This window comes from Hyperoodon ampullatus (assembly GCF_949752795.1).
Source record: "Hyperoodon ampullatus genome assembly, chromosome: 14".
NCBI classification, from domain to species: domain Eukaryota; kingdom Metazoa; phylum Chordata; class Mammalia; order Artiodactyla; family Ziphiidae; genus Hyperoodon; species Hyperoodon ampullatus.
The window spans coordinates 49737570-49753066 of NC_136927.1; the positions used below are offsets into that span (position 1 = coordinate 49737570).

General features: G+C 52.6%; 1 protein-coding gene across 1 annotated transcript in view; it reads left to right on the plus strand.

Annotated features, from left to right (window-relative positions):
* Positions 1-470: 470 nt before the first annotated feature.
* CASTOR2 (cytosolic arginine sensor for mTORC1 subunit 2) overlaps positions 471-15497 on the plus strand; it is a gene marked incomplete at its 5' end in the record, with an annotated part of 54650 nt that continues 39623 nt past the window's right edge. Inside the window, one exon of the mRNA XM_079719633.1 lies at positions 471-583. Within this exon, the coding sequence (XP_079575759.1) occupies positions 471-583 (113 nt within the window). The remainder of the gene's footprint in view (positions 584-15497) is intronic.

The window sequence follows — 15497 nt, forward strand, 5'->3', positions numbered from 1 at the left end:
CGAAAGGCCCCCGTTTCTGCCCTTCGACTCCCCGTGGGCCCGTGGGGGCCCGCGCTCCAGCATTTTCCCCCAGCGCTTCGGGCGGGCCCCTAGGGCGGCCGCCCAGCCCCCGACATCAGCGGCGGCCGGCGCCCGGGCCGCGCGACTACAAGTCCCGGCACGCCCTGCGGCGGCCGCGCATGCCCAGCGGGCCGGCGTTTGAGTGGCAAGTTGTTTGTTACAGCGAACACCAGCTGCTCTCCGCGCCGGGCGCCGCGCGCTGCTGCTCCGCCAGCGCTGCCGCCCTCGCCCGCCGCCCGCGGCCCCTCGCGGCTTGGCGGGCCTCCCCTTTGTCCGCCCCGGCCCGCCCGGCGCCGAGCTCCCGGTCACCGGGCCGGCTGCCCGCGGCGCTTGGTGCCGGCTGGGCGTGCAGGGGGCGGGGGCCGCGGCTCGCCCCCCGCGGATGAGCTGCCGCGGAGCGCGGGCGGACGATGGAACTCCACATACTGGAGCACCGGCTGCAAGTTGCCAGCGTCGCCAAGGAGAGTATCCCGCTCTTCACCTACGGCCTGATCAAACTTGCCTTCTTGTCCTCCAAGACCAGGTGAGCGCGCGGGGACGCGGCGCCGGCCGGGGAGAGACAAAGAGGCGCACCCGGGCGGCTGTCCTCGCCGCCGCGGCTCGGAAAACAACTTCGAGCCCCGGGGAGCGCCCCCGCCCCGCCCCCGCCGCATCGCTCGTCTTGTGTTTGACAAAGCCACCCAAAATGCCCTCCAACGGGGTCCTTCCCCCCCGACCCTCCCTACAAGATGCACCCCTGCCGCTGTCTCCCCCACCCTAGCCCCCTCCCATCCTCTCCCTGAGATCCAGAGGGCCGGGGAGGCAGCTGTGACGAATCCGCTAATGAATGAATGAACGAACGAATGAATGAATGAAAAACAGGTGTGGAGACGCGGCAGTGTAAAAAACAAACTAACGCCCCCCATCCCCCAATCCTCCGTTGGGCCGGCCCCCGTCGCCTGGGCGGGGGAAGGGATTCTGCTGAGCGCGGCTACCCAGAGCAGAAAATCATAAAATCATTAGTGGGTGTTTATCTCAAGGTGCCTACGAGGATTGCGGCCGGCGCGGGCGGCTGGGGGAGGGCAGAGGAGGGGGCTGCGGGTGAGGGTCGCTGTGGTTCTTTCTCCTCTGGGTCCGGGAAGGTTGGGGGGGGCGGCGGGGGGGGCGGTTGCCGAACCGTGGAAGGGGGAGGAGCAGGCGTGTTTATGGCTCTGCCTTGAGGCTGGGCTTGGATGCTGCAGGAGGAAAAATAGTTGAAGGCCTTGGGAGGTTGAAAAAAAAAAAAAAAACCAAGTTGAATTTTTCCTACTGCCGGTCAGGGTCTGACTTTTGTGAGCCCCGGTGGGTGCTTGGATTAGGGTGGTGTTTTTTTAAGGAGCCCTAGCCCAGCGGAGTGTGAGTGCAAGCTAGCCGCTGTAACTTAAATCCCTTGTTTGTCCACCATTGTGACTGTTGAAAGGGATGAAGTTATTGCTGGCTGGGTTTTCCGGGCGTTGAGGCAGAGGTAATTCTCCTTCTCTGCAAAATGAATGAATAAATTACAGGTCAAGGTTAATGTTAAAATGCAGGGCCCCTAGGCTACCCCCCCTTGGGTGCTGAGTTCAGGGGAGCTCCCGGGATGTGGGGAAATAATTCAGTCCGAGCCTCTTATCTGCCTGTTAAAGTTCTTCCCTGGAAATCTCACTTCGATGTGTGTGTGTGAGCGGGCAGCTCAGTCCCGCCATTGTTTGCGAGATGGAATGAGAGCCAGTGGCATCTTGTTTACTTTCTTCTCTGGCTGCTTGCTGGGGTATGGAGGGTTGGAATCCTCACCTTCTCTGGGCCCTGGCTCCTTTGATTGCAAAGGTAATTATTAAACAGGTCATTTGAAAACAAAAGCCAACAGCTCCGATTCTGAACCTCCCCCTCCTCCTTGCCCCCGACCCCAGCCCCGTCTGGTTGTTGACACCCACCCATTCTGCATCTACCTGCCCTCTGCTCCCCACCCCCTAGCCTGTCTGGAGATTCCAAGGCTGGAGTTAAGAGAAAATGGCCTTGTTTTTCCAACCCTTGGCCGTCAGCCCCAGGCAGCCCCCTGGCTGATTTCTCGGCTACCATTCAAACCACCGGGATGATGACTCAGGCTGCTGCTGTGCGGGGCCTGGGTGCTGGGAGGAGGGGGCATTTGGGGGCTTCTTAGAAAGGCAGCAAAGGGCCACTCCCTCTGCCCCTTTCCCTTTACGGAGGGATTGGCCCTCTTCCAGCCCCCAGCCCAGGGTCCAGTTTGGAGGACTCATAGATAGACCTGTCCTGGGGGTGAGCCCCTGCTGACCTGTCTGACCACAGAAACCGCACCCCTCAGTGGGTCCCGCTTCTCCCACTCTTGCAAGAGGCAGCTGGTCTGAGGCCCAGGTGACCAGTCCAGTCTCAAGATGACTCAGAGGTCAAAGGTCACCTCCATGTGTGCAGGGTCTGGCCCTAGAAGGTGCTGAGCACATTTGTCAAATGGCCAAAGGCCTGCCTCCCCAGCACTCTGGGCCAGGACACTGGCTTCAGGTTGTGACTAGCCCCCTCATTGCCTGTGTGACCATGGCAAGGCCCCTTCCCTTCTCTGGCTCTGACTTTGTCCATCTATGATGAAGACAGCACCACTTGGCCCCCTAGGTTTCACAGAGCTGTTGTGTGTGTGTAGCATGGAATGATTGTGGAAATTGGCTTTTCTGCAAGTATAAGGGCTAGTGGGGTGTGGATATATTATTTAAGCAATTTTCAATGATCAGTCATCCAGGTAGAACTTTTGGTCCTTTTTTTGATTTTTCCATCAGTACCTGCCCCCAAGTGGTGGCCCATAGCCCTGTCATTTTTGTCACTGTGCCTTGTTTACAAGTTTTCAGTCACTCCCTGTAGGGGTGAATCCTCGGCATGGCATTTGAGACCCTTTGGGATCTGAAGCCAGAATTCTCATCTTTAGTCACTCTCTGGCAAATACTGTGTGACCCACAATTTACTTCCCTTCACACCTCCCTGCTTTAGTTCTCTCCCTCTCTCCCTCCCTCCCTCCCTCTCTGGAACCTCCTCCTCCCACCCCCCAGCAGTAAATTCCTATTCAACCCTCAACATCTAGTGCTATCACCCAAAACTTTCCTGAACCCCTCTTGCCTCCACCCCCAGCAGACTTAGTCACTTCCTCCCTCTCATGTCTACCTGGGTGGAGGCTTGGGGAGGGATGTGGCATCAGTAGATGCCCACTCTGTGTGCGGGTGCAGCTAGGTTCAAGAGATGCTGAGATACCCTGCCTCTTCCTCTTTGAAGCCCAGAACCTGGTGGGAAAGGAAGAAGAGGTGATCACAATACAGCAGGGAAGGGAGTACCTAGTGGGTAGCAGCAGGATCTGGGGGACTGCCTGAGGGAGCCTGGGAGGCTTCCTGCAGGAGGTGGCACTGTATCTTAGGGCTTTAAAATAGGATTTAGCCAGATCCTGGTTCAGTATCCTGCATATGCCACGGTACAACTCTGTGAATTAGGTGGAATGAAGGAGTCTGCAATGAAGGAATCTGAGGCTCAAATGTTAAGTGACTCATTCAAGGTCATGCTGTAAGTGGTAGAGCCCAGATTTGAATCAGCATCTTTCTGGCTCAGGCTCAGAGATTTGCTATTACAGGTTCATTGACACCCACATTCAACAGTTATGTTCACCCCTTGTATTTGCAGCGTACTGTTCTAAAGCTTTAGGAGCACGGGATGGAACCTGTAGATCTTTCTGCATCCCTTCCGCCCTGCCTTTGTGGGCCTTATCTTCTGCCAGGAATGCGTGTCCCTCATCACTTCCCATCTAGACTTACTACTTCCTCCCCTTAACCTTTCCTCACTTCTCAACTTTTTTCCGTAACAGTATATCATTTGCTTGTCTTATTCTCCCACCACCTAGATTATAAACCTTACTTTCAGGAAGCTTTTTGTGCATCTTTTTATCTTTTCCTTCTCTCACCACCCCCCTTCCAGTACCAGAGATAATAGAGCTACCACTGATTTTTACCATCTGTTCCAAAGAGATGAAGACACTGGGTTTGGAGAAGTAAAGTGGCCTGCTCAAGGTCACACAGCTGGGAAGAAACAGGATTGGGATTTGAACCAGGTCCTTTCTCTGCTGTGCTTAGCACACTGCTTTGTAGGCACTTAGTAACTGCCTATCTGATGGATGTCTGACTCGTGCAGAGTGACCCAGATTCCAGCCAGAGTCTTTTCTGAGTGCCTTGGGGGCTGGAAGAGGCTCGGCAGGCTGAATCACACCTGGAGAAACAAGGCCCAGTGCCCCGGCCCCAACTCTCAGGGTAGCATCTGAGTGTGGCTGGAATAGGGGGCAGAAGGCAGGCTGAGTACACTTATTCTAGGCACAAAGCTGGAGGCGGAGACCCTGGCTGAGCAAAATCAAGGCTACCACAGAGCTTCGCCCTGTGATAGCCTGAGGTTCTGTAGCCTGGCTGAGGGCCCGCCACAGCCCACCCCATCATTCCAGTCTCAGCTCACATGGCTCCTAGCCACAAAGATTATTTGCGTGCATACACACACGCTATAGTGTCTCTAGCCTCAGGCCTTTGTCTCTCTGCCTGGAATGTTGCTCTTTGCCCTACCCCCCTTTTTCACCTGCTCCTTCTTTTAAATTCCATTTTAGCCTCACCTCCTCCAGGAAGTCTTCCCTGAGAGCACAGCTGAGCTCAGATCCTTCCTCTGGTATGATGGGCTTAATCTCAAAAAGATGTAATGTGAGCAACCATGGAATATCAGCAGGCTCCTTTGGGCTGCAAATAAGCTGGCCCAGACAATAAGAAGTATGAACTTTGCGCGGTGAGGTCATGAATCGGGCTGTTTGAGGGTTGGTAACTTAAAGGCTTGATGATGTCATCAAGGGCCCGGTCTTTCTCTTTGGCTCTGTGGAATGGCTGGGGCAGCTCCAGGCATTATGGGCAGTCACAGGACGGGGTGGCGAGGACTCAGGGAAGCGAAAGGGCTGTTGCCTCCCAGGGTCTATGAGAAAACCTTTCTGGGAACACACCCCCTCATACACAGACTCTCATCTCATTGGTCAGAACTAGGCACATGAGCATTCCTCCACCAGTCACAGTTACAGGAAATGAGACTATCACGAACTAATCAGGATCCACCACTGCAGCTGGGGCCGGCTGCCTGGAAGCTTGTGGCCTCTGGGAGGTGGGGCTCCCTGGGGACCCCAATTTGCTGTTGCAACCCCGGAAGGGAAAACTGGGAATAATTAATAAGTGTATGGTAAAAACAACAATGACAACAATAATAGCTGACACTTATAAAGCATTTACTACATTCCAGGCACTGTTCCAAGCACCATATATCTGTTAGTTCATTTAATCCTCACAGCAACCCTCTAAAGTTGGAGCTGGATTGTCCCCATTTTTCAGATGAGGAAACTGAGGACCTTGAGTGCCCAAGGACACACAGAAGTGGCAGAGCTGAGATTTGAACCCAGGAAGTGTGGTCGCAGAACCTATCCTGAGACCACTCAGCCAGGTCTAAAATCACACCGGTTTGGACACCCACTCCCCAGGGGCCACTAAGCAGAGGTGTCACTGAGAGTCCATGGCAATGAAGCGGGGGCGGGGGCAAGATCATTATCCTGAAATGCAAGTTCAGGTGACAGGAAGCTGCAGCACCGTCTTTTTTTGCTTGTGAAATGCTTGTATCCAGAAAGTCCATTTGATTGGCAAGAAAAAGCACCAAAGTGACATGCAGTAAGCACGTGCTCACAGAAATCCACACTGCCCACTTGGGCCAGACCCGCAGTCTGCAAGTCTCGGGTAGAGGCGTTTACAGGAGAAAAGCTCAAAGTTGCAAAAAGTCCATTCAGAGTCCACTGTTTTCTTGAGTGCATGGGGCTGAAGCCACTGTTTGATTGCATTAGGGAAAGACAGGCTGGCAGGGGAGTTAAGACCTGGGACCCGGCACCTGGGGTGGAATCCCAGCACCCCTACATCCCGGCGGTGTGACCTTGGGCAAGATGCTTGACCTGTCTGTGTGCTCAGTTTCTAAAACAGGTATAGTGATCATGTCCACTGCCTAGATTGTTGTGAGGACTTAGAGAGACAAACCATGACAAGCACTTCAGATAGAGCCTGGTCTACTGTCAACTCCAGTAAGTATCAGCTGAGAGAGAAAATGCCCTTTAAGCTGGTCAGTGACCGTCTGTGGAGGCAGAGTTTGAAAAGCCCAGGGTTAGGAGATTTTTCTAAGGCTTCTTATGCGCATACAATCACACTCTGATTTAGGACGTGGAGATTCTGTCACTGCCCTCCAGGTACCTCACCAAGGACGCCAGGCATTTACGGCTCTGAAAGGGGCAGCCAAAATGCTGTAGCATCCCCCAGCTGCAAGCAAGTAAGGCTTCCTAGAAGAGGTGGCACTGTGAGCTGAGTCTGGGTGGAATAGGGAGATGTCAGGAGGTAGAGGTGCTGGGGATGAAAGAAGACAGGCCGGGCAAGGAGCAGGAGGGAGTGGGCACGGATGGAGGAGGTGGGGAGGGCAACAGGGTGAGCCCCAGAGCCAATTCCCACACCCGCCTGGGGTATCCATGACCTGTTGCTGCCCCAGAGAAAGGGGCTGGCTCAGCCCCAGCTCCCAAGCACCAGGTATGGAAAGCACAGAGTTGTCCTTGGCCTGCCCCACATCCGACTGCTTAGCGAGGTCCGCCCCTCCTCGCCCGAGCCCCCTGCTTCTCCAGGCGTCAGTCCTCCTCATCTCCCCACTGAATTATCCAAACAGCTTTGCCACCAGTCCCGTCTGCCTCCAGGACAGTGCAAATGGTTAGCACAGCCAGAGCCCTCTGGACAGGAAGAACCACAGGAGCAAAGGCCTGGAGGCTGGAAAGAGAAAGGTGTATGCAGAGTGCAGGCTGGGACTTGTGGCCCGTGTGACCACAGCTTGGGGTTGGTGCAAATTGGTATGTTTTGTTCATGCAGAAACCCTGCAACGTGCACCTGCTATGTGCAGGGCCCAGTGGAAGACACAAAAGGAGCTTTGGTCCAGTGGGAAGAAAAGGTGTGTTCTCTGCCAAAGGTAGAGGGTGAGAGGCCCAAAGACCCAGAAGGAGGGGACAGCTGGTACTGCGGGGGCTGAGTGGAGGCCCTGTGGCCTCACCAGAGGTGGTGCTGGGGTAGATGTCATGGTTCACTCTGAATCTCTGACTGTATCTCTGCCTTGCTCAAGACCGTTCTCAGACTGCGCCCTGATCCTTATCTGGCACTGTGAATATTCTTTGGTCTGACTTCTGTCCCCTCTGGCTTTGCCCCATCTCTCCACCACACATGCCCTAGTTTTAGAGTAACTGTGGTAGTTTTTAAATACCCCAAATTCTTTGACACTGTTCCCTTCAAAAGCTAGACCTCCCTTGCCTTTAAGTGTGGGGTCTGGATTAGTGACTTTCTTCTAATGAGCAGAAGGGAACAGAAGCAATACTGCGAGGCTTCTGGGGCTAGGGCTTAAAAAGATAGCTTCTGCCTGGCACTGCTTTGCTCAGTCTCTCTCTTGCTCTGTGGGAAGCCAGCTGCCATGTTGTAAGGACACTCAAGCACCCCTGTGGAGAAGCCCACAGTGGAGTGGAACTGAGGCCTCCCACCAACAGCCAGCCTGTGAGTGAGTCACCTTGACAACAGATCCTCCTGCCCCAGGCAAGCCTTCCAATGACCGCAGCCCCACCTAGCACCTGGGCTGCAACCTCATAAGAAACCCTCAGCCAGAAGTGCCCAGGTGTGCCATGCCCACATTCCTAGCCCATAGGAGCTGTGAGAGATACACAAGTTTGTTGTTTCAGGTAATTTGTTATGCAATGGGTAACTGATATGGTGACTCTGTAATTTATCATCCAAATGGGGACACTTCTGAGAATAACAGGGAGCACTAAAAATAAGTACCCTGGACAACAGGGCAAACCAGAATGTGTGATCGCCCTAGCCAGCTTTCATCCAGCCAGATAGCTCTTGAAGCCACCCTGGGGCTGGGTCAGTGGCTTTCTGGGATCACCTGTGCCTCAGGGTATAGGGTGGGAGAGCTAGTCCCCCTCTGTCCTCACGCCAGGTGCATGTCGAGGCCTCCTCAGGACCAGTGCTCCACTGCACTGACTCATCTTCTGTTGCAAAGGACTGAGCTTGCGCTTGCCGGCCAATGTTTTTCTTATAACAGACCCCCGGTCTGAGGAACCAGCCCTGAATAAACCAGCCTAGTCCCACTGGTGCTGGAGCAGTCAGATTCTGGTTGTCCAAGACCCAGTGCTGCACCTTGGCACAAGCAGACAGGCCTACCAGCATCACCCCCAGCTGCCAGTTCCCCCAAATCTTTAGCTACTCAGTTTGTGGTGAGTGTGTTAAATTACACCTTCTAAGGGGAAGCTCACCTCTGGATGCCTTACACTCTTCCTTGCCTTAATTATAATACATTGGACACACTCTGACCTCTGAGATCTAGGCTTACAAGCTTGGGGTCTTATCTGCCCACCCATGTTCATGGCAGCATCATTCACAACAGCCAAAAGATGGGAGCAACCCAAGTGCCCATAGACAAATGCATGGATAAGCAAAATGTGGTCTGTACTTATAACAAAGTATCATCCAGCCTTAAAAAGGAAGGAAAATTGTGACACATGCTACACCATGGAGGAGCCTTGAGGACATTATGCTAAGTGAAATAAGCCAGTCACAGAAAGACAAATAGTGTTTGATTCCCCTTACATGAGGTACCTAGAGAAGTCGATTCATAGAGACAGAAAGTCGAGTGGTGGTTGCCAGGGGCTGGCGAGGCGGGGTGAGTGGGGACTTGTTATTCAGTGAGTATAGAGTTTCAGTTTTGCAAGATGAAGAGTTCTGGGGATCAGTTAACAAAACAATACGAATGCACTTACTACTGAACAGTAAACTTTAAAATGATCAAGATGATAAGTTTGATAGCATGTATGTTTTATGGAAATTTGGGGGACAAAAGAAAAAGGTAGGAGCCTGGCAAGTGTGCAGAACCAAAGGGCAGTGTGGTGGGTGAGTGGATGGCAGTGAGCCACGGCAGCGTGGGCAGCAGAGTCAGACCGAGGGAAAGAGCTGGCACCCAGTGAGACAGCGGCTTAGAGCACGTCATGCATTAACTCATTTAATCCTCACAGTAACCCTTAGCACGTAGGTACAATTACTGGCCCCGTTTTGCAGATGGGGGAACTGAGACACTGACTTTGCTCAAGATCACAAAACCAACAAGTGAAGAGTAGGGTTTTTTTTTAAATAACAGCTTTATTGAGATATAATTCACATACCATACAATTCATCCTCTTCAAGTGTACAACTCAGTAGCCTCTTGTGTATTCAGAGTTGTGCAGCCATCACCACTGTCTAATTCCAAAACTCGTCCATCGTCACCCCAAAAGAAACCATAAGCAGACATTCCCTAGCCCCTGGCAGCACTAATCTACTTTCTGTCTCTAGGGATTTGCCTGTTCTGGACATTTCTTATCAATGGAGTCATACAATATGTGGTTCTTTGTGACTGGCTTCTTTCCCAGAGCATCATGTTTTCAAGGTTCATCTGTGTTGTAGGCTGTGTGTCAATACGTCATTCCTTTTTATGATAAAATAGTATTCCATTGTATTGGATAGACCACATTTTGTTTATTCATCCATTGATGTATATTTGGATTGTTTCCACATTTTTATTATCATAAAGATCACTGCTGTGAACATCTGTGTACAAGTGTTGGTGTGAATGTGTGTTTTCATCTCGCTTGGGTAGATCCCTAGGGATGGAATTGCTGGGTCACATGGTAACTCTGTGTTTAACATTTTGAGGACCTGCCAAGCTGTTTCCCACAGCGGCTGCACGTTTGACATACCTGAGGAGTAGGGATTTGAACCCAGGGCCTCTGGCTGCAGAGTCCATGTTCATAAACCACCACACTAGCTTAATGTGGGTAGGAGCCCAGAGTCCCTTACCGGTTGGGTGACCACAGTCTGGCCTACTGAACCTCTGGGAGACTCGGTGTCTTTGTGGGCAAACAGGATTATGGGGAAGGGATAGCCCATGTTAAGCACCTGGCCACAGCAGGCTTTGCCCTTGGTCTTCCTGGTACAGCGCTCACTGGAACTTGGTGTCACCTAAGCGGGCGCATCAGTGGAGGCAAGGAAGTGTGACATGTAGGTTCCTGTAGCTCTTGGGGTCCTTGGAGGGCCTGGGCAGCTGTCAGTGGAGAGGGGGCTCCCCAGCTGACCCAGCCTAGGCTGTGGCCACCTGATCTGAGCCTAGGCTGCCGGGAGGTATATAGTTCTGGCAGGAAGGGAGTTGGGGGCAGTCAAGTCAGGCCTCCCTCCTCCTGCACAGGCCTCGGACCCTGGTCAGTACAAGGTGCATATGTTCAAGGTAGGGTTAGTTTTCCCTCCAAGGTGGGCCTCCTGCACGCTCCCCTGGACTTTCCTCTCCACCCTCAGGGCCTCCCCACCAGGCCTACCTTCCTTGAGCCCCTCCCCACCCCACGATTTACTCCCTTTCTTGAGCAGGAAAGACAGTAGGTAGAAATTTGTTCTCAAAGTTCAATCTTTTTCCCTCAGAGTTCAAAAGTCACTGAGGCAGTGACTGATAGGATGGATTTAGAACAAACAAAGCTTTTAGCCTCGGCGATCTTTCTTGAGAGCCTACTACGTGTCAGGCTGCAGTAGGGTTTTCCATCCTTTTCCCTCACCAGGCTCCATAGGAAGGAGGGCTCCCAGCCGACGGTGGAGTCAGCAGCTCGTAACTCACCCCAATTCACACAGCAGACACCTAGCAGACTGGGGTTCAGGCCTGTGCTAAGGCCCATTTCTCAGGGGGCGTACACACTTGTAAGAGTCAAGAAAATGTGTTTTTAATCCAACGTCCACCACTTACCAGCTCTGTGACCTTGGACAAGTTGTTGAGAGCCTCAAAGGAGGCTCAGTTTCCCCATCTTTAAAATAGGCACCATGCTATCGAGCTCTTTGGGTTCCACTGAAGATTAAGTGGGAAATTTTACATCAAGGGCTTAGGCATCTGACCCACAGTGAGCTGATCATTCATATGAATTCAACGGATATTTTTTGAGGACCGAAGTGCCCTGGGCTGGACTGCACCCCTTGGCGAAGGGGTAGCTGTGGCCTCTGTCCCCATGGTGCTGATGGTCTGTTCTGCTTTGGAATTGTTGGAAGGGCTGAGCTGGATGGAATGACTAATTCTGATTTTTATTTGACTAGGGGTGTTTTTTTTTTTTAATTGAGTGAGCTGTCGGGACTGACAGACTGGCCCAGGGGGCCGGGGATGGGGAGGCTAGCAGCAGAAGAGGAGTCTGCAGGCACGTGGACCCAAGAACCTTTGTGGTTAGGCTGGCGGCCCACCGTAAGGGCAGCTTGTCAGAACCGAGAGTGCTGGTGTCCTTTCAAAGGCATGAGCTCTCCGCTCCCAGCAAGGTCCTGGGAGCCCTTCTCAGATGGTGGCGATCGCGAGACCCCTCAGTGCCCACCTGTACTGCCGGCCTCACTTGGGCACCAGCTGTGTTGTTAAAACGCCCCATAAAAAATCAAACCATTAGAAGGTTGCCCTGAGTTAATGCCCCGAGGAGCGCTTGTTCTCAAAAGCCAGGACCCCTGAGTCCTCCTGCAGAATGAAGGTTCTTGCATCACCCCCACCCCTGCCCCGCACACACACCTCTGTCCCATGAGGGCAGGTGTCCTCCGCAGACTCATCCCTTCACCCACCAAGGTCAGGGACCGGCCAAGGGGGATCCCCGTGGGAGCAGTTAGGTGCTTGTGAGGTCCGGAAGCCTGTGCCTCCAGCCTCCGAGGGCTTGTCTGCCACCCCAGGAGGAATCAAGCCCATGGGACAGTGGCTCGGGAAGGCAGAGGCTGCACCGTGGAGAGGGTTCATTCTTGCTCTCTGGGGTTTCCTTACACTTGGCGTGGATTCTTGGCCCTTGAGGCTTCCTTCATCTCCACTAGTTCCGAAGTGTGTCTCGATACCCATTCTGTGCCACATGCTGGCCCTTTGAGGACTTGGACACCAACCCTGGACTCGTGGACAGCACAGTGGGGAAGACAGCTCTCCAAGATCTTGATTACACTAATCTGGTGAGAGGAAAGTCCTCAAGGCTCGGGGGAGCTCGAGGTACAGGGGAGGAAATACAGTTGAGTCCAGGTGGGTCGGTGAGGGCTTCCAGGAGAGGTGGCATTGAGCCAGGCTTGAAGCATTGAGGTAGAGAAGGGGCTTCCAAGAAGGAGGTACAGCATGTGCAAAAGCACAGAGCCCTGGCCAGTGTGGCCCATGGTGAGCTGGAGCAGCATGGGAGCTGGAGGGGATGGCCCTGTCAGGAGGAGAGGGACGGCTCTGTCCAGCCTCCTCGGTCAGGATCTGGTCACTGGTGTAATCCCAGGGCCGAAGAAGGCTCGTAGGAGAGGGGAGGGCAGGGCAGGTAAGGAAGAGGACAACTGGGGGAAAAGGCCCAGAGAAATGGCCCAGTGGAAAAGGAAATGAGAGAGAATGTGGTGTGGGAAATCTAGGCTAGCGAAATGCCACTTCTGGGTGTATACCCGAAAGGATTGGAAGCAAGGTCTCAAATATTTGTACACCCATGTTCACAGCAGCGTTATTCACAACAACAAAAACATGGAAGCAACCCAAGTATCCATTGACTGATGAATTGATAAGCAAAATGTGGTGCATGCTGTTCAGCCTTAAAAAGGAAGGAAATTCTGACACCTGTTACAACATGGATGAACCTTGGGGCCTGAGTGGTATAAGCCAGTCACAAAGGATAAATACTGTACAAATTCATAGAGACAGAAAGTAGAATGGTGACACACAGGGGCTGGTGATGGGGAGAATGGGGAGTTATCGTTTAATAGAGACAGAGTTTCAGTTTTACAAGATGAAAAGAGTTATGGAGATGGATGGTGGTGATAGTTGCACAACAATGTAAATGTAGTTAATACCACTGAGCTGTATACCTTAAAATCGTTAAGATGGTAAATTTTTTGTGTATTTAATGTAATAAAATGCATACTGAACAACAGACAACAAATCCAGGCTAGTGAGGATGAGAAGAAAGTTGAGAGGTGGAGGTGTTGCAGGGTGTTGGGGGGGTGTGGAGAGGATTGTCAGTGAGAGAGCATGAGTCTTGACGGATCTGAGTTTGAACCCTCACTGTGCCACCTGTATTAGTCAGCTTGAGCTGCAATAACAAAACACCACAGCCTGGGTGGCTTAAACAAGAGAAATTTATTTCTCAGTTTTGGAAGTTGGGAATCCAAGATCAGGATGCCAGTAGATTCACTTCCTGGTGAGGGCTCTCTTCTTGGCTTGCAGATGGCTGCCTTCTCCCCGTGCCCTCACATGGTCTTTTCTCGGTGCATGTGCATGGACAGAGAAAGCAAGCGAGATCTCTCTCTTCCTCTCTTAGGGCACTAAGCCCATCACGGGGCCCCATCCTCATGACCTCATCCAAACCTAATCACCTCCCAGAGTCCCCACATCCAAATACCATCCCATCAAGGGTTAGGCCTTCAACATATGAATTTGTGGAGGACACAGACATTTAGTCCATATGCCACATTTGGAGTCATTTCACTTCAGTAAGTCTCAGTTTTCATATCTGGAAAGTGCTGCTGAGCCCCTGGGGTCCTGTTGGAGCCTCATGTGCTCTTGTGCATCCAATGCCTGGCCTCTAGGAGTTGCTCATCAGGCCTTGGCTGTCATCGGCTAGGCTTCCCTGAACATCTGCCATTCTCCATAACCCCTCGATGTCCGCAGATGGTCTGAGGCTCTGGGAGATGCTCATTTCCCCCCTTGCAGGCTGTGCTTTGGGCCTCTCTGACTGGGTCTGGTGCTGTGGTCTCGAAGCAGGAGGGTGAGCACAGACCAGGTCTCAGGAAGGCTTAGGTGGGCTGTTTGTCTTCACGTTGAGGCTGGAGATCTTGGGATACCTTTCCCATTCTTTGTTTACCCACCCCTGAAGGACCCAGGCTTACTGGGGTAGGGGGGGCGGTGACCAAGCAGCTTCTAGCTGGAGAGAATGCAGAGTGCCAGGGTCTGCTTTAAGATGACAGGTCACCTGGCTTCTTAGGTGGGTCAGGGTCAGGCCCCCTCCCAAGTAGAGGGTTGCAGGTGGGCAAGAGAGGCTGTACCCCAGCCTAGGAGAGGCAGGGAGCCCCATCATCCTCTGATTCTCCTCCATTCTCCTGGCATCAGGCTATGTCTGGGCTGTCACCTGGGTCCTGGGCAGGAAGGAGGAGAGGATTGTGACTGCCAGGGTCACAGCACAAGTCAACAGCAGGGCTGGGGTTTGATCCCCGGGATAGTCTGGCCCCCAACGCCATGCCCCTGGCCATGACACCCTCCTTCCTGCACCCTCTCAGTGCCCCCCGCTGGCACCCCACTCTTACCTGGCTCCCCTGCCTTGGCAGTCCACCTTGGCCCTATCGCCTCCTTGCCTCTGTTTTTTTTTTTTCCTTCGTTTTTAATTTTTGGATAGATAGCAAATTCACGATTTATTAGAATTCCAAAGTTACACAAAGGTGCCCAGTAAAAGCTTCCTCCCACCCTTGTTCTTCAGCCAACCAATTCCCGCCCCCACGGACAAGGAGATCAGTGGGGATCTCGGTGATATTTCCTGTGTGTGCGTGTGTATATATATATATGTGTGTGCGTGTGTGTGTGTATATGCAAATACGCATATGTAGTAGTTTCTCTCTCTCTCTCTCTTTTTTTTTTTTTAACATAAATTGGTATTAAACCATGCTCACTATTCCCATTCTGCACTGCGGTATTTATTCTTTAGCCGAAGTTCGTCTTAGTGGTGATTCACATCCTTCATTTTAACTGTTGCACAGTTCCCCAAGGACCAGGTGACCATGATATCTTTAAACTTACTCCGCAGGTGGACCTTTGTTCCCAACCTTTTTTGTCATTATTTACAATTAATGCCATAACGTGTAACTTGGGGCACAGGCCTTATTTTGCACGCGTGAGAATATGCCTACAGGCAAATGCCTAGAAGCAGAACCCAGGGTCAGAGCACGTGTGTTGGAAAAGTCCTCATGTAGTGCCTGCGGAAAGGGGTTCCCATTGACTTCCCTGTCTGGGTGTCCTGGGCCTGCTTCCCACCACCTCACCACCCAGTGTGTCATCAGATAGCCTGGTAGGTAAAGGACCCCTCTATGTCACCTTCCATTCTGGGGGTGCGTGTTTAGGCACATACATGCCAGCCCTGAGGCATTTGCTTGTCTTCTTGTTTGCGGCCCTCTGTCACCGTTCATCTTATTTCCCCCAGCCAGCTCACAGGCCCCCAGTGGGCTGTGGCAGGTCTTAAGCCTTTCACTTCCAGAGCACCCAGCCTCTAGTCGGCCCACCATAGTTAAAGCCCTGATTTTATTTGCTCTCATATCAGGGTATTTGCCCATCTCTGTGGCCAGCTCCCCCAC